Source organism: Myxine glutinosa, chromosome 1 (genome assembly GCF_964187855.1).
Source record: "Myxine glutinosa chromosome 1, kmMyxGlut1.1, whole genome shotgun sequence".
NCBI classification, from domain to species: domain Eukaryota; kingdom Metazoa; phylum Chordata; class Myxini; order Myxiniformes; family Myxinidae; genus Myxine; species Myxine glutinosa.
The window spans coordinates 112,691,096-112,715,007 of record NC_136261.1 but is presented as its reverse complement, the minus strand read 5'-3'; the positions used below and the strand labels follow the sequence as shown (position 1 = coordinate 112,715,007).

The following is a 23,912-nucleotide window of genomic DNA, read 5'->3' as shown; positions in this document are numbered from 1 at the left end:
ACATCAGAAACAGATTTGACCAGACGCCACCAGGATTTGGAAGAGGGAGACAGATAAGAGAGTTCGGTCTTGAGAATGGAGAGATATTGTTTCCTGGCTCCCCTGAGGGTGGACACACACTTCTTTTGGGCTTTGTGAAAGGAAATGAGATTTCCTTCCGTTGGATTTGCTTTCCAGGAGACGAAGGCAAGTTGTTTCTGGGCAACAGCCTCATCACAAGATTCCATGTACCATGGACGAGAGGAAGGGTATGACAACTGAAGACGAGATGGGATAAATCTGTGCATGAGAGAGAGCCTTTTACTTTGGAAGAATTCCCAGGATGAGTTGATGTCAGTGGTGGTAGAGATGGGAGACCAGTCCAGATGATTGATGGCTGCTTGAAGACCATGCCAGTTGGCCTGAGTGAAATGCCAAACTCGTCGACACTGAGGAGGCTCCCTGAGAATGGTCAGAGAGATGTCCACTTTAACAAGCACATGATCAGATGAGCCGATTGGAGCAGAAGAAGAGCAGCAGACATTTACAGGGAAGTTAGTCATAACCAAGTCCAGAAGAGAAGATGCTCTGTTGACTGAGATCTGGGTCGGGAAATTGACAGATTGTGTCAGTCCCAGTGAGTCGCAGAAGTCCTTTCCTGAGGAGCCATGGCTGGTGAGAGAGGTACCCACACCCAGCCAACTGGCATGGTGACAATTGAAATCACCACATATGAGGAAGAGAGAGTTGGGATGAGTAGATAGAAGTTGATCCATATTATCAGACAGCGAGATGTAGATGGAGTCATCACTGTTTGGTGGACGGTACAACACACATATGAACAAGAGGTGGGAGCGAAGGGGAAGCCTTAGCCAGAGGTATTCCTGGGGGTGAGGTGGAGAGAGGGCAGTGCAGGGCAAGTGAGAAAGAGAGTTTTTGATAAAGATAGCAACCCCACCTCCAGAACGAGGCTCAGGTCCATCATACCGGAGGAGGGAGTAACCCGGGAGAGATGGTAAGGAATCAGAGACATCATGAAGAAGGAAAGTTTCTGTTAAGCAGATCACGTCTGGTTTGTCAGAAGCAACCTGTATGGAGAGATCAGATAAGTTTGAATGAAGGCCCCAGATGTTTGAGGTCCATACCATTAATGAAGAGGAAGGGGGAGCATCGGATACAGAACAGGGGGGAGGAGGGGTAGGGTAGGATGTTGAAGAGGAGGAAGCGGTAGGGAGAGCTGTTGAAGGTGTGTCAGAGATTTCAGAATAGCTCGGAGAAAGGGAAGGATGGGGCGGACAAAAGATTTCATGGTGATTGAGTGAGGCATAATGAGGTGTTATTTGAGGAGGGGGAAGAGCAAGGCAGAAGGTTGGGGGAGATGGAGGTGAGAGTTGGAAGGGGGAAGAAACGGGGAGGACGCTTTGAGGAGGAGCGCTGAGAGGGGGGAAATGGAGAAGAAATGAGGGTGGGGAGATTTGAAGGGGAGGGGCGAGGGGGGAGTTTATGGGGGAGGGGTTAGGGGGGAGTTTAGGAGGGAAGGGACTAGGGGAGGGATTTGAAAGGGATGGGAGATGGGGAGATTTGGAGGGGAGGGTTGAGGGGGGAGTCCAGGAGGGGAGGGGCGAGGGGGAGTCTAGGAGGGGAGGGGTGTGGGGGGAGTATAGGAGGGAACGGGCAAGGGGGGAGATTTGAAAGGAAAGGGTGATGGGGAGGATTTGGAGGGGAGGGGCAAGAGGGAAGATTTGAAAGGGATTCTTCAGAAGATTCTTCAGAATCATTGGAATCTCCCGCGATGAAGCTCACTCCAAGGGCCTTTCACTCACTCCCCGCAGGCAGGTTGGTGGTCTTTCCGTCTTCTACCGACTCCTCTCTGGCCTTGCCTCCCCAGCTCTCTCTGGGCTCTGTCCCGCAAATATTCCTACAGGTCGCACAAGATCTGTCTGCAACCCTCTTATGGTTAAACTGCCAAAATCAAGACTTTCTGCCCACATTCACTCCTTCATTCCTCTTTTCTCCTGCCTCTGGAACAAACTCCCTCACTCTCTTCAATCCCACTCCACCCTCCAGGTCTTTAAAACAGCTGTTCACCACCATGTCTTATCTTCCCCCATCCAAAACCTTGATCTTTTCTACCCCCGCCAATTTCACCCAAAATCCTACACTTTTTTTTTTTTTGAAATACCAACTTCTGTCCTGGAAGTCCTTGGTCCCCTTGTGTTTTATACCTCTCCCCCCCCCCCTTCCCACGCCTCCTCCCCCCAAGCCCTCTCCCTCCCACACTTCTCCCTGCTCTCAAATGTTGTGTTTGTGTGCTTCCCCTTCTCTCCCCATCTTGTCTTCCGCTCCCTCTTTTTGTATGTTTTGTTTGTCTGGTTGATTTGTTTGTGAAATAAATGTTAGCTCTTTCACGAGCCTCGATTCAGTATACAAAAAAGAAAAAAAAGAAAAAAGGGATGGGTGATGGGGATTATTTGGGGGGGAGGGGTGATGGGGAAGTTTTGGAGGGGAGGGGTGATGGGGAAGATTTGGAGGGGAGGGGTGAGATTGCATTTTGGAAAGTGTACGATTAATTATTGGAAACGAACATTTATTGCAAAATGAGTTTCTTGTGACCTTTGAGTTAAAAATACGTTTAAGGATGCTGGAGGGGGATGGAGTGCAGGAGAGTTGAGGGAATGTAGAAAAGAGGAACTGTAAGAGATGGAATTTTTTTTTGGGATGAATAGATTTGGTGAGCAAGTCGAAAGCAACCTTTTAAAGAAGAAGAAGAAAAAGGTGTTATAATATACGACAGAATACGGCACTTCAGGGGAAAGTTTAAACATTTTAAAGTTTAACAGTGAAAACTATCTGGGGAAATTGGGGAGAAATACGTGGTCGAAGAACGAACGAACGAATAAGAACAACGAATAAACGAATAAGAACAACGAATAAGAACAGAGAAGGAAATGTTTTTTTTGTTTTTTTTGAGTTGAGATTTTAAACAAGGAAGTAGGTTAAGGGGTGAAAAGCCTGGGAAAACAGAGAACGAAAGTTATTGGAGCACAATTGACGGACCGCTGAGAGAAAAACAAAGCCTCAAGGTAGGACATGGTACAAGGCCTCAAAAGACACGAAACGAATTAACACGATTTTCTGTACAGGTATGAAAGATTTACACCGAGAATTTTCCTTTTGACCCACTGTCGGTACACACACCATCAAATAAATACAGTTTTGACGAAAATACAAATGGGAACAATTACTTAACTTCGATAGCGTGGAGAGCGTGGACAGCTGCTTACTTTTTCATGTGACTGTACATCCACAGGACATTCTCCCAGAAGGATTTTGGCTTGTTCAGGTGTGTTTTGGAAAACTCCAGTCGGGATTTTTTTATGTCTCTCTCTCAGCAGTGGGGTCCTCCTGGGTCTCCTACCAGAGAACCCCCTTTCATTGAGTTGGCGACGGATGGCGCGAGTTGAAACTGTCGTACCTTGTGTCTGAAAATCAGCTTGAGCCTGTTTGGCAGTTAATCGAGGTGCTTTCTCCACCATTCAAGCAATCCTTCACTGCAATCTTCGATCAAGTTTTCTCTTGCGGCCATGTCCAGGGAGGAGGGCAAAAGTTCCATGGGCCTTAAAGTTTCTGATAACATTATGGTGGACACAGGAATATCAAGGTCTCTGGAGATGGACTTGTAGCTTTCAGATTGTCCATGCTTAGCTACAATCTTGTGTCTGACCTCCTCAGGCAATTCTCTGGCTTTTCTTTCTTTTCTCCATGCTCATTGCGGTACACACAGTGACACAAAACAGCCGAATGACTCCTTTTCTCCATTCAAACTGGGTGAATGAGTGATTTTTAAATTGCAGGCACCTGCAACTCCCCACAGGCGAGTTCAATTCCAGAGTAAAGGATAATCATCTGCTTGAAATCTAATTATTTATCACAACTTCTAAAAGGTGCCAATAATATTGTCCGGGTCATTTTTGGATTTCTGTGTGGAATAAGCTGAGATTTGGTAATTTTTTCAATTTTTTTTTGTTTCCGTTTTTCCGACGGGTGGTCACAAGAGCAGACAGGTCTGTGAGGCCACACCCCAGAGAGCAGTGATTAGTGAGATTGGCTGAACAATGAAGCGAGGGACTGGCTGATAGGAGCAGGCACGGGCGGCGTCGGATGACGTCAGAGCCTTGAGTACATAGGAGTTGGAGGGCCGACATTTTTTTTTCTTGACATTCTTGGCTTTCTCTCGGTTTCTGGATCTGGAGGTGGACAGTCGCCAATAAGCTCTCTTGCAGTGGGACAGTCTCAACAAATGGTCGTGTTCCGACATTTTCCCTTCTCTTGCGTTGGAACATTGGTGCTGTGTAGTCACAGTTCATAGCACTCTCATGCTAGGGACATTAGAGGTTTTGACAATGGTGAGGAGGGGCGAACTTCAGACCGAGGCCTGCGTTTCCCGCGAGCGAACTGTGTACAGCGGCCTGTGCTGTTCCTGCCAAGGACACGGGAGTTTTGACGATTCCCGAGGGGGTTCAGGAGATGCTCAGAGCTAAGTACCTAAAAACACACACACATTTATTTTTACCTTTATTTCACCCTTTGTGTGTATTTGGGTCCGTATGGGAGCGCTCCATTTAGGAATCGTATTTTGCCGTGTGTCATTTTGTTCGCCGGCATTTCTTCAATAAAGCCGGTATTTTTTGTGCATTTTAAATCCATGTCGGTTGAATTAATCATCACAGGTTTGAAGATGGCCGGTGGGGCCCGTGAAGCTAAGTTCTTCATTCTCCTTTCCCTCGCGTGTAAAGACCACCGTCATTTTTGACTGAACGCCTTGGAGTGTTAAGTTCGATTAGCTAATCTGTCCGAGACCGGTCTTCATCGGCACGGACAAGATAATATCATTAATATAGATCAAGAGTAATGTAGGTCTTATGACGCTACCTTGAAGAACCCCAGCCTGAAGGGAGAAGTTATGGGAAAATATGCCACACATTGTTTTCACTCATAGAATAAACCAGAAAACTACTTGGGCATGGGCCACTGAATACCAAAGAAAGGAAACTTAAAATTAAGGGTGCATGCCAGAAAGTGTGAAAGGATATGGAGTTATCAGAAGCTTGCATACAACAGCATCACGACAGTCTCACCAACCCTCATACCCTGCAGTACCAATTGCCATTATTTCAGTTCTTTTGACTGTAGCATGTGTGACGTGTCTAGCACTGCTGGTTAAAAGGCTGAGGTTGCTCCTTTCTCCATGAGGTGGTTGTCTTGAGAGAGATCTTTTCAAGATTGATAGTTTTTCATTGAGGCTCCTTGTCATCAACATGAGCCTGCACCAGCCAGACGAGTTATTCATTCTATACAACCGAGGCATCCTGCACAAAAAGGTGCAAAAACAGATCCCAGCAACTACAGACCAATCAGCCTTCTCCCAATTATCAGCAAAGTCATGGAATCCATCATTGCTTCAGATATGAAATCTTTCCTCTTCTCCAATGGCTTGATCTCTGATCATCAATTTGGTTTCAGACCTGGTCACTCTACTCTGGACATGCTGCTTCTGCTTTCTCAAAATTGGATGGAGGTCCTCAATGCCAAACAGGAAATTAGAGCTGTCTCCCTTGACATATCACGTGCCTTCGATACGGTCTGGCACCCCGCTCTGCTCACCAAACTCTCCTCTTTTTGTATCCATGGAAATCTCCACGCATGGCTGGCGGACTTCCTCTCTAGTCGTAGTCAATGTGTGGCCCTGAATGGGTTTCTCTCATCTCCTCTTCCTGTTCAGGCTGGAGTTCCCCAAGGCAGTGTTCTGGGTCCTGTGCTTTTTCTGGTCTTCATCAATGATCTCTCTGACTCTCTTGAAAATCGCCTCTCTCTCTTTGCTGATGACTCTACTCTCTGTCGCTCCATTCCTCATCCCTCAGATCGGCAGTCTGCAGCCTCCTCACTCTCTGCAGACCTGGACAAAATCACAGACTGGGCAAACAAGTGGAACATGTCTTTCAATCCTGACAAATCTCACACTCTTACGATGTCTCTCTGAAAAGACCGACTGGACAACCCTCCCATCCACTTTCTGAATAATCCTCTCCAAGAAGTTCTGTCACTCAAGCTTTTGGGTCTCACTATCTGCCATGATCTTTCCTGGGAAAACCACATTTCAAATCTGGCCTCCAAAGCCAGTCGCCGACTGGGCATCCTCCGTCGTGCGAAGTCCTTCCTTGGCACACCTGAGCTCCTCACCACATACAAGGCTTTCATCCGCAGCTCAATGGAATACTGCTCTCCCCTCTGGGCTGGTGCTCCTGCCTCACACCTAGCTCGTCTTCACGCTGTTGAAACCAAAGCATTCAGAATCATTGGAATCTCCCGCAATGAAGCTAACTCCAGGGCCTCTCACTCACTCACCGCAGGCAGGTTGGTGGTCTTTCCGTCTTCTACCGACTCCTCTCTGGCCTTGCCCCCCCCCAGCTCTCTCTGGGCTCTGTCCACCAAATATTCCTACAGGTCGCACAAGATCTACCTGCAACCCTCTTATGGTTAAACTGCCAAAATCAAGACTCTCTGCTCACCTTCACTCCTTCATTCCTCTTTTCTCCCGCCTCTGGAACAAACTCCCTCACTCTCTTCAATCCCACTCCACCCTCCATGTCTTTAAAACAGCTGTTCACCACCATCTCTTATCTTCCCCCATCCAAAACCTTGATCTTTTCTACCCCGCTAATTTCACCCCAATGCCACTTTTTTGAAAGACCAACTTCTGTCCTGGAAGTCCTTGGTGTCCTTGTGTTTTATACTTCTCCCACCCCCCCCCCCCCCCTTCCCACGCCTCCTCCCCCCAAGCCCTTTCCCTCCCACACATCTCCCTGCTCTCAAATGTTGTGTTTGTGTGCTTCCCCTTCTCTCCCCATCTTGTCTTCCGCTCCCTCTTTTTATATATTTTGTGTGTCTGGTTGATTTGTTTGTGAAGTAAATGTTAGCTCTTTCACGGGCCTCGATTCAGTATACAAAAAAAACAAAAAAAAAACACTTTGTTTCCTGGGACCCTTTAAGTTTGTGACGTCCAACAGTATAAGAGACTATAAGAGTTGCGTTTGTCAATCTGTATCGCCATTTACCTCAGACATGGCTGAACGGATCTTTGTCGAACTCTCAGAGGTTCATCAGTGGGTGCCGGGAAGTGTCTTAGGCAAGAAAAAATAGAAAATTTTGAAAAAGAAAAGTTAGATTTTTTGGGGGATTAAAAAAAATCGCTCTATGGTGCCTGAGCCTTTGTAGCTATGTGAAAAGTAATATTAAATTATCCCCGATTAGAGTGTGTGTGTGTAATGTTATAATACTGAATATACATTTTCTTTAGTGGGTGTAGGAAAGTGTTTTAGACACCCACAAAAAAATGGAAAAAAGACAAATTGATTTCTTTAAAATGCCAGCAGGATTAGAACATAACCGGGCAACGCGGGGTATTCCTGCTTGTAGACTCTATAGTCTAGACCTAGAGGATACTTTATAAGCTCTGCATTTCATGTTGTTGGCCTTGCTGATGAAGCCACAAAGCAGACATGGTAACTCATACCAATTTTAAAGGTCATTCGACTGTAGGTGACATATATTTGTAATTTGTTCAGAGTGCCATCAATAATTTGTCCACTCTTCGTGAATTGGGAATCAACCGAGACTAGCTAGGCAGCTTAAAATTAGGTACCCTACCTCAAATTGGCAAATACGTCTCTCAAACAACATTTATAATGATTCAGTCACAAATTTGATATAAAATGCCTGTGAGGCACGGTCAATTCTGACGGATGGTGCGGAAGTCGGGTAGTACCCTGTAGATCAGCCCAGGAACTTAGAATTTATCCAGGCTACCAGCACGCAATAGTCAACTCTTTTCAAAAGTTAGCATGGAGTCTTTGTCAAATGTGGCCAGTGAATGCTAGCAGACAGGACAGCTAGTTTCACCTGCAGACTGAGTGATCATTGAGGCAACATCCTGCCTGCAAAGCCTCAGGATTAAAGTTTGCAGATGAACTGGGAATGAACTCTGGAGCTATCCGGTCAGCTTGGCAGACATATTGAAAGCCTGAGAAAAGATAATGCAAAGTTGAGTCTGAGTTTTGCTACTTGTCGGGTTTTCCAAATGTAAGCACATGGCTAAAATGTATAATAGTATACAGACAATGTTGATAGGTTTGGAGTTTCAGTTCTGATATATTAAATGCTAGAATGAACTTCATAGGTAGGCCCATGAATGTTATACTGCATTCACCTGTCTTTCTACTCTGCAGAATGAATGGTGCAATAATCAAAGGCTATGAGTCTGACGTTGGGAATCGTACATCTTTTTTCGTCGTCTCCATGAACACGATGTTCAACTCACTTGCTGGCTACCGAGGCCAAGGATTTCGTGGTCCACCAATGAGTAATGTGAGGTTTCCTTGCTATTATGATTATTGGAAGCCGCTCCTTTTGTATTCCATTCCCAGGCGCTCGGCAGTGATGCGCGCTGAAAGGGAGTACTCAGTTTTCACTCCGGTTTCTTTCTTGTTTGTTTTCTTGTTTTTTGCTTGTCCGGGCAATATCTCAGCCATCCTTTGAGCTAGGAAGCTGATATTTGGACACGACAGTGATTAAGTGATGTGGCTAAAGAGGATATTTTTGATTTATTGATTAATCAATCAATCGATTAATTATATTTATTGATTAGTCAATTAACCAATTTTTTTTTTTTCCCCGATTAATGACATTTAATTATTTTTCAAAAAGTTACAGCTTCGGATGAAACACTGGTTTGTTATTTTACGATTATTATTTATTGATTTTAATTGTGTAATTAATCAATCAATTATTGTACACCTCTCCCTCCCAATACAGTCTCTATGAGCTGCACAGTGGTATTCCCGGGTGCCTGAGGTGCCCCGGCAATGCCGTGCTGGAGGATGTTATTTATTTATTTGGCATGTGGGCGGTGTACTTTGAATGTATCTCTACTTGTTTATATTAATATTGGTATATAGCCATTTGACCTCATCCCTTATAAAGGGCAGAAGAGAAGAAATGAGAATCACAATATAGACATGTGAACAAACTTTGATAGAAGCCTTCTATTTTTCTCACAATCCTTTTCACATTCATGGTTGAATTTTCCTTCTACCTCAATTGAATCACACAATTTCTTTATTTGAGCTTTGGCTTCCTGAGCACAACAGCTTTCTTTAAAGAGAAAAAGGGAGGTTTAAAAAACGGAGAATTGCCAGATATTTTCATTATTACATTGTTTTTCACTTACGATTTTATTTTTACACATTTTTATACATTATATTTTCTCATATGATTTACACACCATTAATGCACCAAATAAGCATGGTGTTGGTTTAACAGTTAAGGTGGCTGGTTTGAGATCTTAGAGTCCTGAGTTTGAGCCCCTGGCATGCGGTTGAATTAACACCAAGTGGGTTGACTCAGCCTGTCATCCTTATGAGATTGGCAAAATGAGTACCAGCTTACTGGTAATGGGGCATATTGCATTAGCGGCACAGACGCGCCCCCAGAAAATTATGCAGCCAAGCAGACACACAGGCTGCATACGCAGCACCAAGCATCAGATACATTTATCTAATTTCCCAGTAATTTCTGCAGAGGCAGCTCTATATTGTACACAGTTTGCTGTGAAACACAGGTATTGTCATGTGGTTCCACTATTGATGAAGAAATACAAGTGGTCACATATGCAATTTTGCCAATCATGGATGCTGAATTTGCTCCTTCATAGTAATTTTTTTTTTCATGTGAGGATCAAAAGTGAAAAGGTCGAAAATTGATTTTGACTAGTGAAGAATCTGTCCTTATGGATGGGTTAATTCCCCCAGAATTACTGATGGGTTAATTCCCCCAGCATTGATGTGTTGTGGTATTACTTGTAACACCCCACTCCCACCGTGAGTGGCGCTATGCCATACATACAGAATTTACAGAGAGAGAATCGGGGTCTTCTCCCACCCTGACCATTTAAGATCATGAGAGAAACTAAATGGTATTCGTAGAATACTTACCCCATGCAGTCAACTTGGTGCGAGCCAACTGTTCTGTTTAAGGTTTTTTTTTTGATCCAATATGGCTGCCAGACCACGTGATCAATGACATCATAAATTTACATTCTCCAATTTAATTGTTGCGTAGATCACACTCAATAAATTTCAAACTGATCGGACTAAGCATTGTACTTGTCGAATTATGACGTCATAATTAAGGGAACAATGACGTCATCATTAACAACACTTATTCACCATGCAGAGTTCTTTACAATGAGCCACGTTTCAATTTCTTCCATGGAGCGGTTTTGGAGATTATAGAGGTGCAACCTTTTTTGTTTTTTCCAAGATGGCACCTGTACCACGTGACCTATGACGTCATAATTATCATTAAAAATGGTACAGGATGAGGCTCTCCTATGCTGAAAATTTCGTATTCATCGGACCAACAGTTGCAGAGAAAATAAAAATTTCATACTGATTGGATCAAGCGTTGTACTTGTCGAATTATGACGTCCTAATGAAGACACCGATGACATCATCATTAACATATCTTATTCCTTTTGGGGAGTACTTGACAATGACCCATGCTTAATTTTTTTCCATTGAGCGGTTTCGGAGACATAGAGGTGCAAGGGTTTTTCCAAGATGGCGTCCGTACCATGTGACCCATGACATCATAATTATCACTGATATATTCTACAGGAGGAGGCGCTCCTATGTTGCAATTCCATCCATCCCACCTGTGGCTTTTCAGACTTTTTTTTACCATACCTTTTAACATACTGTATACAACTGAAACTTGGGACATGCCATTATTATAAGTTACAAAACAAGTTCGAGTTTCAGGGTGTTTCGTCAATTTTTCAGAGTTATGCCCTTTTTGTAGTTGTGTGTGGAGGGACTCAAGTAGAGGATAAATGTTGGTTCTGGGACACACTCTATTTAACATGTAAGTGAATGGGGGAAAGCGCATGGAAACGCACTAAATCACCCCTTTTTCCTCTTTTTCTAAGCCCATTTACCTACTATTAAAACACATTGAAGTCAATGGTCTGCATTTAGCTTATTAACGCTCCCCATTTTTCATTATACTCGTACAGAGGCCCAACAAATATTTGTGTTTCATTTTTAGGTAATAGCTTAATTCTCTTAAAAGAACAATCACCATCTTGAGCTAATATGAAATGATATACTTCTCTTAATGACCTCACCCAACCCACTCCGAAGCCCCGCCCACTTTTTGTTAAGCCCCGCCCACTTTTGCTAAGCTCCGCCTACGTATTGCTAAGCGTCACCCACTTTGTTAAGTCTCGCCCACTTTATAAACTCTCCACCATTGTATCATTTTCAATAAAGACATTATATCATTTTCAGGGAATTTCCATCACATCATTTCCAGTTAAGACATGTCCAGGCATGCCCAGGGAATTTCCACAGGAAATGACACGCACAACCCATTCTTATATAAAGGGTTCCAGCGCAGGCTTTTTAAAAATTGACTTCCTGCTCTCTTGAGATTGGACTACTTGCCACAGCTTGAGTGGGAAGATTGCGATCTACCTTGGGGTCCTACTACCTGTGTGGAGCTCAACCTTCAGATTGATGAACTGGACTCGAACCTCTTATCAATGGAGGTAAGTTTTTTTTTTTTTTTTTTTTTTTAGATGAGAATCGTGTAAGAGTTAGCAAAGTTTATTTTAGTATTCATAGAGCTTGATTTATACAAATAATAATATTGTATTAAATTAATACATTGTTATTTTCTCTCACAGGAAATTGTATCTGAGATACAAAATTAAAATACTACTTTTAACACAACTTGGGATGAAGTTATTGATTTGTTTGAAGACATTTTGAACAACCAAGACCCACAGAACGAGTTCTACCTTGATGACCCAGCCAAAGAGTTATACCTTGGATATCCACAAAATCCTGAAAAAGAGTTCTACCATGATGATACTTATTGTGAATGATCAAAACAAAACCCACTAAACACGTTCTACTTTGATGAGCCAGAATACAAGTTTTACATTGGAGACCCACAAATTTCTGAAAATTGGGAAACTGGAGTTCTCCCTGATACTCTGCAGTTATACTATGTGAGACTCATCACAGAAACCCTAAAAAATTGGGAAACGGGCGTTTTCCCTGATGGTCCGCAGTTATACTATGTGAGACTCATCACGGAAACCCCCAATATTTCTGAAAATTGTGGTTCTACCTTGGAGACTTGGAAAGATGGTTATATTTTTGGAGACTCAGAATGGGGGTTTTGTTTTGATGGCTCACAATGTGATACCTATCTTGGAGGCTCAACAGGAATGTGGTTATACCTTGGGAACTTGGAAAGTTGTTTTTATTTTGGAGACTCTACCTGTGGGGTCCATCTTGGAGACTCTTTGGATTCTAAAGCAATGAACAATGTTATTTGTTTAATGGCGCTTGATTTAAGGTAAGATCAGTTGATTGAAAATAAATTAACTTATATATATGTTATTTAATTCAATATTAGATAACCAATATTTTTTTACATATATTTCAGCAATATCAAGAGAGTTTGAGGAAGAAAATGCAGGAAAATTCTTCCTCCCCATTTCTACTTCTTCAAACTTGAAAGTCTTGGAAGACAGAATGGGTAGAAGAGAAAAAAAAATATTGAAATACGTATTAAAAAAAGAAGAAAAAAAAGAAGAAGTTTATGTTAGGGTTGGGGTTGGGATTTTGAATGTGAGGGTTAGGGTTGGGGTTGGGTTAGGGTTGGGTTAGGGTTAGAGTTAGGGTTCTGGATGTAAGGTGAATTTTTGAATGAATGTTATACCTCGCAGACTCATTTATCTTGTATTATCATTTTTTTTAAGTTGGAAAAAGATGAACAGAATTGGAAGGTTTATATACAAGGAGATGGAGTTAAGAACTTTTTTAAATCGTTGATGTAATGGATACAGTTGTTTAGATGGATGATGGATACACAATGAAATTCGTATTTTAATGTGGGGGTTAGGGTTCAGTTTTCCTCACCCTAAACCAAAACCAAAGCATACACCCCCTATTATACACCCCGGACCTGGTCCTCGAGTGCCCACAGCGGTGTATAGTAGAGGATTGTGAAGCGCCAGCCCATTGCTTTCAAGGGTATAATTTGCTTTGGTCTTGGTTTAGGGTGAGGAAAAGCAGATACCCCCTATTATAGACCCCAGTCTTCGAGTGTTCATAGTGTGGAGGATTGTGAAGCGCCAGCCCATTGCTTTCAAGGGTATTATCTGCTTACTTGTGTCTTTTGTAATTCCTGTGAATAAAATGATCCCAAGATTTCTTCCCCATTCATATCATATAATTTGTAAGTCCAAGGGACTGTATCCATTACATCAACGATTTAAAATAATTCATTAGTCCATCTCTTTGCATAACCTTTCTCAAAATGTCTTTTCCATCTGTATATTCTTACAACTAGCAACGATACCCACCCTATGGGAGGGGCTTCAATTGGGAACCCAAATGAAAAGGCAAAATATCAGAAATTGAAGGTTTTAAATTTTTTTAAACGATTCATATAAACATCCATTGAATCATATCACACGCAAATCATCAAAATCTAAACAGTATCTTTAGAATTTCAATAAAAGCCACATCACTGTTCATATCTGTGCAGGGGCTGATCCGAGGATCTCATCAAACCGTAGTAGCGACGGGCGGTGTGTACAAAGGGCAGGGACTTAATCAACGCGAGCTGATGACTCGCGCTTACTGGGAATTCCTCGTTCGTGGGACACTATCTCAAGCCCCAGTCCACATCACGGATGGGGCTCAGCGGTTTACCCGAGCCTGACTGCGAAGGGCAAGGTAAACGCTGGCCCGTCCAGTGTAGCGCGTGCGGCCCCGGACATCGAAGGGCATTAAACGTTAATTAAACATTAAACGTTCATTAAACATTAAACGTTCATTAAACATTAAACGTTCATTAAACATTAAATGTTCATTAAACATTAAACGTTCATTAAATATTAAACGTTCATTAAATATTAAACGTTCATTAAAGGATTACGAAACGAAAAACATTACGAAATTACGTTCACACCGTCATGTCAAACACTACCGTGAACACATACATCGTCACAACATCGTCACAATGAGAACAACGTCACAATGAACGATATGCGAACGCAAATGTTATGTGGGAGTTCAAACCTGGGAATGCTGGAGACCAAAGCTGAAATTGGGAAAACTAAATAGCATATTTTACTCCTGGAGATCCCAGGATTACCCACCAAAAATATCTTTGCGATCGGTTCAGCAGTTTTTACGGTACCTTCGAACAGACGGACATTTGGTGAATTATAGTAAGATCATCACAATGAGAACATCGTCACAATGAACGTTATGCGAACGCAAATGTTATGCGGGAATCCAAACCTGAGAATGCTGGAGACCAAAGCTGAAATTGGGAAAACTAAATAGCCTATTTTACTCCCAGGATTACCCACCCAAAATATCTTTGTGATCGGTTCAGCAGTTTTTACGGTACCTTCGAACAGACAGACGGACATTTGGTGAATTATAGTAAGATATCACCAACTTTGAACTTGGGCTTTCTCAAATTAATCTCCTTTTCATATTCTAATTTTGTAAATGTTTCCGATGGTTTTGATTTTGTTGATGAATGAAATGTATTATTGTAATTATCTACAATATCCTGAATTAAATGTACCCATTGTTGAGAACCGAGTTGTGTGAATTTTTAATATAGTCTCTCTTTCAAAGTGCGATTAAAATGCTCAATAACAACTGCCTTCCCTTCATTAAAGGTGCTGTATAATTTAACACCCCCCCCCCCCCCCCCTTAAGAAATTTCATGAATATTTTGTTATAGAACTCTGTTCCCTCATCAGTCCATAACTTCTTTGGTTTCCTTTTGCTTTTACTAAATATTCCACTGAAAGCTAACACAAGAGTATTACCCCTTTTGTTTTTCAAAGGAACAACCCAAGCATACGTATCTACACCTCAAATCAATAACGGTTAAAGCATACTTATGATGGGTTGGAGACTTAGAACTCGAGACTCAGAGAAGGAACAACTGATATATTTATTAGACACGTCATACACAGGCTGTGGAAAGCACGATGTCGGACAGAAGCTCACAAAAGGATCAACTCTACAACAAGATGCTCTAAAAAGGTTCGATCAGGGCTTCATTATATATATGAAATATAGAGGTGTGGTTTAACATCAGGATAGGAGACAGGAGACAAGGGGTGAACAGGTGGCCCCCACAATAGTCCCTTCCGGTTTAAGGAAGTTCGAGGCCAGGCAAGGGTTATGCCCTAATAAGTCTATGGCCAGTATGAGGCAGCATGATGGCAACATAATCATTGAAGCTTGAAGGGAGAATCATTGAGGCTTGAAGGGAAAGTATAAGGAGATAATAGTCTAGTAGGAAGACTAGGTCCCCCTGCACCCCCCGGAGATATACTTCTAATCAGTGTTTCTAGATTGGAAAAAATGTGTAGAAAATGACTAGCTATGGCCCCAAGCTGAAAAAATGTCCCACATACCATTTTTATGCAAATTACTGCTGCAAATTTTATGCAAAATTATGCAAATTTTATGCAAATTTTTGATGAGGAGTAGAGTTGAGGGGTCTTTGAGGGCTTCATCGAGGTGCTCTCGGTTGCAAGACTGGGTCATTCTGAGAAGCACAGCAGGGTCAGAGATCATGATGTTCTCCTCCTCAGTGAATCTCTCCATCAACAGCCTCTCCATTGCCTCACACACTGTTTTGAGGCAAAAGAGGGACTTTGCGTAGGCCTTTCCACTGAGAACACCTTTGAGAGATCCACTTGTTACTAGTTGTGCCTCAAAGAGAATCTCTGCATATCCAGAACCACGCATCTTGTGTCCAGTGAGCATCCCGATGTAGTTCATGGATGTGTGGAAGGGTCCAATCGTTACTACATGACTAGCAAATTCATTTGGCCAGCGCCAGATGATGGGAAGGGCTTTCATGCAGACACCCAGATCAAATGTATTCAGGACCCATCTCTGACCCACCTCAGCAGTTGCTGCCTCGGAACGCTTCAGTAGCTCACGAACAACTGCGTTGTCTGTGATCGGTCTGTGCCTGGTGCCTGCATGGCATGGCAATGGCCTGCAGCCTGTGCCTGGGCTAGGGGGTTTCACCTCTGCAACTGGTTCTCCCCCACCCAGCAAATCAACAGTCGACTACTGCACGCCTATCCACCAACCGATCACAGACAACGCAGTTGTTCGTGAGCTACTGAAGCGTTCCGAGGCAGCAACTGCTGAGGTGGGTCAGAGATGGGTCCTGAATACATTTGATCTGGGTGTCTGCATGAAAGCCCTTCCCATCATCTGGCGCTGGCCAAATGAATTTGCTAGTCATGTAGTAACGATTGGACCCTTCCACACATCCATGAACTACATCGGGATGCTCACTGGACACAAGATGCGTGGTTCTGGATATGCAGAGATTCTCTTTGAGGCACAACTAGTAACAAGTGGATCTCTCAAAGGTGTTCTCAGTGGAAAGGCCTACGCAAAGTCCCTCTTTTGCCTCAAAACAGTGTGTGAGGCAATGGAGAGGCTGTTGATGGAGAGATTCACTGAGGAGGAGAACATCATGATCTCTGACCCTGCTGTGCTTCTCAGAATGACCCAGTCTTGCAACCGAGAGCACCTCGATGAAGCCCTCAAAGACCCCTCAACTCTACTCCTCATCAAAAATTTGCATAAAATTTGCATAATTTTGCATAAAATTTGCAGCAGTAATTTGCATAAAAATGGTATGTGGGACATTTTTTCAGCTTGGGGCCATAGCTAGTCATTTTCTACACATTTTTTCCAATCTAGAAACACTGATTAGAAGTATATCTCCGGGGGGTGCAGAGGGACCTAGTCTTCCTACTAGACTATAAGGAGTGGACAGCCATGAAGCTGTCAACAAGGAGAATATTGAGAACTTGGAGAACTTGGAGGAGTGGAGGAGTATAACAGCTGCAGCCGAGACCACAGTATGAGAACACAAGCTGGATTTCGACAGTAAAAGAGAACATGCCATTATCAAGGCATAAAGTCACACAAAGTATATATAATCCTTTAAAAGGCCTTACAAACAAAGTAATGTAACATAAGTCCTTTGGTTGGGAAAGTATGGAGGGAGTGGACAGTCGTAAATGTGCCAACATAAAGGAGATTGGCAAAAGCCTCACTGGAAGGCTAGAAAGATAACAGTTGCGACCAAGGCCATGGAAGGGGGAACAGGTGGTTTTCCACAAAGTAAAGGATTATGCCATCACAGGGCCTGGCTTCATAAAGCATATACTTCTTTATAAGGATATAATAAGTTTCCAAAGGATATGAAAAGAACAAAGTATTAAAAGGATACAGAAATCAATCAATCAAAACAAAACATATAATTGGTTATACTTGGTAATTGGTCAAACGGTAACAAGCATAAAAGGGGGAGGGGGATCTCAAGCCCCACACTTATACCCCTTATCATTATTTAGTTCGATTAAATCAGCGGACCAAATGTGGTCGGTGCCTTTAGAATAAACTTTCCTTCTTTTAAACTCTATGATTATAGCTTTATGTAATTCATTAGCCAAAAGCTCCTCAGTCTTGATGACATCATTAGAGCCCAATAGTTTTTTGAGGGTGAATAACCAAGACCAAGTTTCAATTTAGCACTTATCAATTTTTTCACGATAAACCTATCAACTTTCTCTCTCAACGTTGGATTTCGTATCAAAGACAAATTTTACAACATTTCTCTATCGGCTTCATGTTTTCCCTTTAATGTATCGGTATTCCCATAAGCAATATCATGCTTCATACACACTTCATCAACCCTATTTAGAGGTTTAGACCAAGGTTTAGGATTGTCAGCCTCATCTAATCTTTTATCCAAGTTTGTTCCTGGACCACAGAAAGAATACCCTGGAAGGTGTAATTCCCCTGGAATTCCAGTTGTTGTAAATTTGCTCCCTGACAAAAACTTTTGTATATCTCCCCCACTTTTATGCTTAGAAATGAATTGACACTTTTTAGAGCCACACACTAAACATATTCCCTTTTCATAAACTCTATTATTTTTACCTTTAACATACGATATATTTTTCGTATTAGTTTTCTTTTTACACTTAACACAATAACTCATTTATTTATCTGAAAAATTCCTACAGAGTACTAAAACCTTTTTGGTTTTCAACATATACATTTCTATCTTAATTTTTAAAACATAAAGAATCCTGAGGAATGCCTTCACTCTCTCCTCCATTTATTTACAAATAAAACTAACTCAAGTCAATAACACCAACATCATCAACCACATAATCTATTCCTTCTTCTTCTTCTTTATCCCCATTTTCTCGTTTAAATCTCCTCTCTGAAAGTGAAGACATTGACGTCGTTATTCTTGAAAATAATATTTCCATTAGACTTTTCATTTCTTTATTTTCCTACTCAGTGCATTGAGTTTGATTTATTTGCTGTAATACCTTCAATCTTTTATTAATCTGACTGATTTCCATCTTTTTATATTTTTCCTCCCTCTCTCTTTCCTCCTTTTCCTCCTTCTCTCTTTTTTCCCTCTCCTTTTTCTCACTCTCTTCCTTCTCTCTTTTCTCTCTTTCCTCCTTCTCTCTTTTCTCCCTCTCTTCTTCAACTCCTTCCTCATCCCTTGCTACCCGTGAACCATCTCCCCATATAATATTATACATATATTCATCTGGATTTTAAGATATCCTTGTATCTATAATTATTTTTCTCATAATAGGATACCAATACGATTTGTTGATGATTTCTAAAAGAGTTTTATATTTCATAACTTTGAGAAGTTGATTTTTATTCAATATTTTAATCAAGTCTCCATTTGTGGGTTTAGCAATATCAGTATAAGGCCAGTTCTTAATTACAAAATTCCCATGTATATGTTCCAATTCATAAGGTATGTAAAACCGAGCACCCTTTTCTTGTAGGTATCCCTGAATACAAAAATTATAATTCTCTTGTAGTCTTCTTCCTGCCATTTATGTATCAGAAATATATGTGAGATTAATATTATGACAGGTAATACCACCCCATCTTCCCACTACCAAATCGGTTTGTATTCCATGACTTTGTATATGTATCTCATTACCTTCCTTCTTTGTCATATAAACTATTGTTTTGCTGTCATATAATTTTCTATTCTTGAAATCATGTATTTGTTGTTTGCTAATTGTACTTCCACATAACTCCTTATCCTCACCCTAGCAGATAATATTCTTCTTTACGAGACTGATTAAAATCATGTAGGTCTTCTAAGTTTATTGAAAAGGACCAATTATAGCCTCAATCAGACATATCATACCCCCATTTATCTATTCGCATATTAACTATATGTCCTTCTTTATAAAATTCAATTGTAAGCTGATAGTTAAATTTAATGAGGAAAGGTCAGATATATCCAGGTGTTGTGGTTGTAAATTTTACTTGTTTAACAAAACGTGCTGTTTTATTTAAAGATAAATATTGTGAGAAATCACTGAATCTAATTAAGTCATTCGCACCTGTAGGGCTTCGATAATTGGTTAATTTATAAGTATTTTTCACATTAATATTTTTTGTTATATTATATTTTTGTCGTTCAGCCTATGCCTTTGTGTAATAAATCGATAAATCAATATCCTGAGGGGATTATCCAAAGATAGAACCATATTTTCCAACATAAGTCATTTATATTAGATTAAAAATGATATCATAAAAATTTTCATTATTGTTGAGTTGAAATAATACATATAAACATAATTGACCACAACATTTAGAATTAATGTCTTGAACTTGAAATGTTTGATAAACACCAATCTGTAAGAATTTTATTACTTCAACAGGTGGTGGAATACCATAACTATCAAAATAATATTTATCCTGACTATTATGAATACAAACCCAATGAGAACCATTCTGTGTGTCTAAATTCATAATAATATTCTTTGTATTCTTGGACAACTTTGTTAATTAATCTCTCATACAAATAACCACATTATCAATTTTTAGTTTTTTACAATATTTAACAAGTTCTATATTTGATGCATTTTTTCCAAATTGTTTAAACCATTTATCCATTTATTTATGAGAAAGATATAATCCATTACCCCTTTTAGTTAGTTTAACACCCACCTGTGCGATAGAAGAAAGCATATCTCCAACTAATGATCTCCCTTTATCAGGCAGGCTTTCAAGCTTTTCAGCAAAATCTACAATTACACCACTTCCACTAATTTGTTTCTCCAACTCCTTGTTATGACTTTCCAATTCTTTTTGAGCTTTTAGTTGTGCCTTCTTTTCGTTAGCAGTTTTTACCGCTGCTGAAATACCGCCCGTCCATGCTCCTGCTGCACTTAAACCAGCAAATAAAGGAATTAGAAATGGGAGAAATCCTCCACTCGTTTCCCTTGTTGAATATTTCTTCAACATAGGTTTTGATATTTTAAATGTAAGTGATCCAGTATCATTTCGTGTTTTCACCTACTCTCTTGTGAGTAAAACATCAATTATTTTTGCTCCTTTTCTTCGAATTGTATTAACATTAATAATACAAGGCTTTTGATTTTGAATACATGATGTTAATTTATTAAGATTGATTTCATTAACATATACCCCAGTTGGTTCTTTAGCACTCATTTATTTATTAGAAAAATCTATGTGATATTAATCATAACACCATTATCTGTATTAATCTGCAATTCTGTTTCTTCCAAAAGCAAACAATATACATCAACTTCTTCATTCTCCTCCCTTTCAATGTATAGAGACGTATCCACTCTATTAGAGAAGTATCTTTGTAGTTTCCTTTTGAGAACTCAGATCAATGGCGTAGATTGTATAAAGTTTTTGAAACGCAACCATATCCAAAATAGGATCTTTATTACCGTTGCTTTCACACACCTTTTGGTAAGACTTGCAGGCTTCCACATAATCATTTTTTTCCCAATCAATTTCCAATCTATCTCGCGGGTAAAATGTGCCATCAAGAGAAACCCGAAGTTGTTTCACCTTAGCATTATCACTCAGCGCATTATTCTTATCAGTACCTTCATCTCCATCTGGTTTCTTAAAAATGAGGCAACGGTATCGTGGCTTTCCTTCCAGAACACCTAAATTCCAAGTGTAGCTGGTGTGTTCCAGTTTAACATGTTGACATCTTCTTTTAAGGTATGATACATTTAGCGGTTTCTTTGAGTTAAGTCTTCTATTCAACATCTCTTCCGTTTTAAGATTAGGAGTATATTTACTAATATACCAACGCAAATCATTAATAACAAATTTATTATTATCACCAAAAGCATTTTCAGCCACAAAAAGCAATCTATTTACATTATCATTCCTTTGTAGTTGAAATTGAATTTTAAGACCATACAAAACTTTATCATAATCACAAAATCCAAATATACCTTTAAGAGGTACTGCTACAATAAAACTATTCTCTGCTTTTGTTTTGTCATTATACATTGCCTTCCTTTGACCATAACCAGGTTCTGCATTTGTTCCAGTTGTCATATCAGGAATAAAACCTTCAACAGCTCCCTTACCCATTCTATCACTAAACGAATAAAGTGTAAATTTCATCATTTCAGATGTAGCAGAGACATAATCAACCGCTTCAACCTCTTGTGTCCCAATATACAAACGGACACTATCAAACATTTTCCAGAAGAAATCATTTACGAGTGTAGCATTAGTTTTTTTTCGCAGCCTTAGTGAATTTAAATTTACACAACAAGAAACTATCAGCTAGATTCAAGTAAGTTTGTTGATTATTTATTTCAAAACTTTTTGTTCCGTTTGAATTCCAGTCTGTTCCTGTTATAGCATTTACCTTATAATAGTCTTCCTTTTTAGTCAAGTTTGAAATGATAATCGTATCATCGAAATCATAGATACTATCAATCGCTTCCATACTTGTATTTATATAGCATTAAAGTCGTTGAAACCCAGACCCAAGTATTTTAATGATTTTTTGTCGTTCTTGTGAAGATAGTTGAGTTTTGCCCTTTTTAATTTCTTTGATTGCTTGTAATTTATGAAACTCTTTTTGAGCATCTTTTATACTCTTTATAGCACTTGCTACATTTCCCACGGCAGAAGCAGTTGAACCAATTTGGTCTTTATCTATCTATAATTCCAGTAATCTCTGTCTGTCTGTCTGTACGTTTGTTTGTCTGTGACCGCTGTTTCTCGACAACCACGGGTCCGATATACTTTTAACTTGCCAGGTATATTGCTGGGGACCCGAGGATGTGCCTTTTCAAGGTTTCATATTAATCGGACAATTACTTACCGAGCTATGTCCAAAAAACGATTCAACCAATCAGAGAGCAGCGAACGATCGCGTGTGCCGAACGTGGCGGGCACACTCTGCCTCGGATGGCACATTTGAGAGCGTATTCATTTATTTCACGTTTGCAAACTATGTTGGCGTTAAACTATGTTTTACAACTAATAAAAACGAATTTGCGATTCATTCGCTTTCCTGCGCGTTTGTGCACGCGATGGCGATTTCTTTACCAAACTCCGGAAGCCGTTCGCTTTGGACCAAACCATTGCATGTAAATAGAGGGGGGGGATTGTCACCACTCGCAAGCCGTTCGCTTTGGACCAAACCATTTCATGTAAATAGAGGGGGGGGATATAATTTTAGATATAGATATAGTACGGGCATGCCCTAGTGTATAAGAATGGTTGAACCAATACCCATTAGAGCATCAATTATCCCATCTCCTTTATTTCTAAATTGATGTCCTATACCACATTGTCTCTTAGGTTTATAGCATTCTCTACCAAGAAACATACCTTCACCCTTATAGTATGGTGAATGGAACATCCCATCCCCTGTAATTATTTTATATTTTCCCAACTCGTGTTTTCTCACAATAACCATTATTTATTTATTTAAAAAACTTCACGTAGGTGAATTCTGATGGATATAATTTCATCATTGAAAGAAATCATCCGATTATCTTGAGCAGTTATCCTAAAATTTACTCTATAAATGGTTTTTCCTGACACAGGTAAATAGACAAGATTTTTGGTTCCATATTGAATTTATAACCAATCGGGGTTGAGTTTGCGCTGAATGAAAATATTGTATTTGTTCTTATTCCATCGTTATAAGCACCATCAATCAAATCACATTGAATTAATACTGAATTTATACCGGAGGATATTTGAATGACTATCATTGTAAAACGTCCCGTTAGTTTCAATCTTTTTTGAAGAGAAACCCAATAGCTCTCTGAATGAATTTTCAATCGTGAAATCAACTTTATAATTATTTTTAAGTTTAATAGTTGATTTTGAAGTATGTTTTTGAATATCTATCACAATATTTTTCGGTTCATCACCTTGGTCTTTCATAAAGCGAGAAATTTCAGAAGATATTTGAGAAATCTCGTATGCTCTGGATGAAACTGTTATAGTTTTGTATCCGCTTCCTGAATCATAACTAAACTTGTTGTTTTTCTCTGTGATATTAAACAAGGTATTATAAGTTTCCATTGACAACAAAATTGCCTCATATTCTTTTGTGGGGTCAAGTTGTAGTGGGTAAGGGAATGAAGCTGTGTAATCACTCGTTGTGAAATTAAAACTAAGGATTATGCTTCTCATCTTATTTAATATGTAATAAAATATCTTTGTATTGACATTTATTAATTATTTCCAAATTCATCAACTGGTCTAAAATGGCTGAGGCTTCATTAAAACAATTGTTGTTTCCAGCCTTCTTACTACCTAACAACAATAATAGTCTATTAACTGATTGTGATGGGTCATTTGGAAGAAAACTAACACCCGAACCAAGCTTGCTTAAAGCATCAATAATATGTTTTTCCTTCTCATTCT

At 40.2% G+C, this 23,912-nt stretch overlaps 1 protein-coding gene across 2 annotated transcripts in view; it reads left to right on the top strand.

The window, feature by feature from the left end:
• The window catches only part of LOC137427534 (alpha-N-acetylgalactosaminide alpha-2,6-sialyltransferase 2-like), a 139,193-nt gene that overhangs the window by 76,894 nt on the left and 38,387 nt on the right, over positions 1 to 23,912 (top strand). Inside the window, exon 5 of one of the 2 annotated variants that reach the window (XM_068117107.2) lies at positions 8,265 to 8,403. In XM_068117107.2, the coding sequence (XP_067973208.2) occupies positions 8,265 to 8,403 (139 nt within the window). Of the gene's footprint in view, positions 1 to 8,264; positions 8,404 to 8,430; positions 11,645 to 23,912 lie in introns of those variants that run through there. The other variant, XM_078776238.1, reaches the window with a different exon arrangement.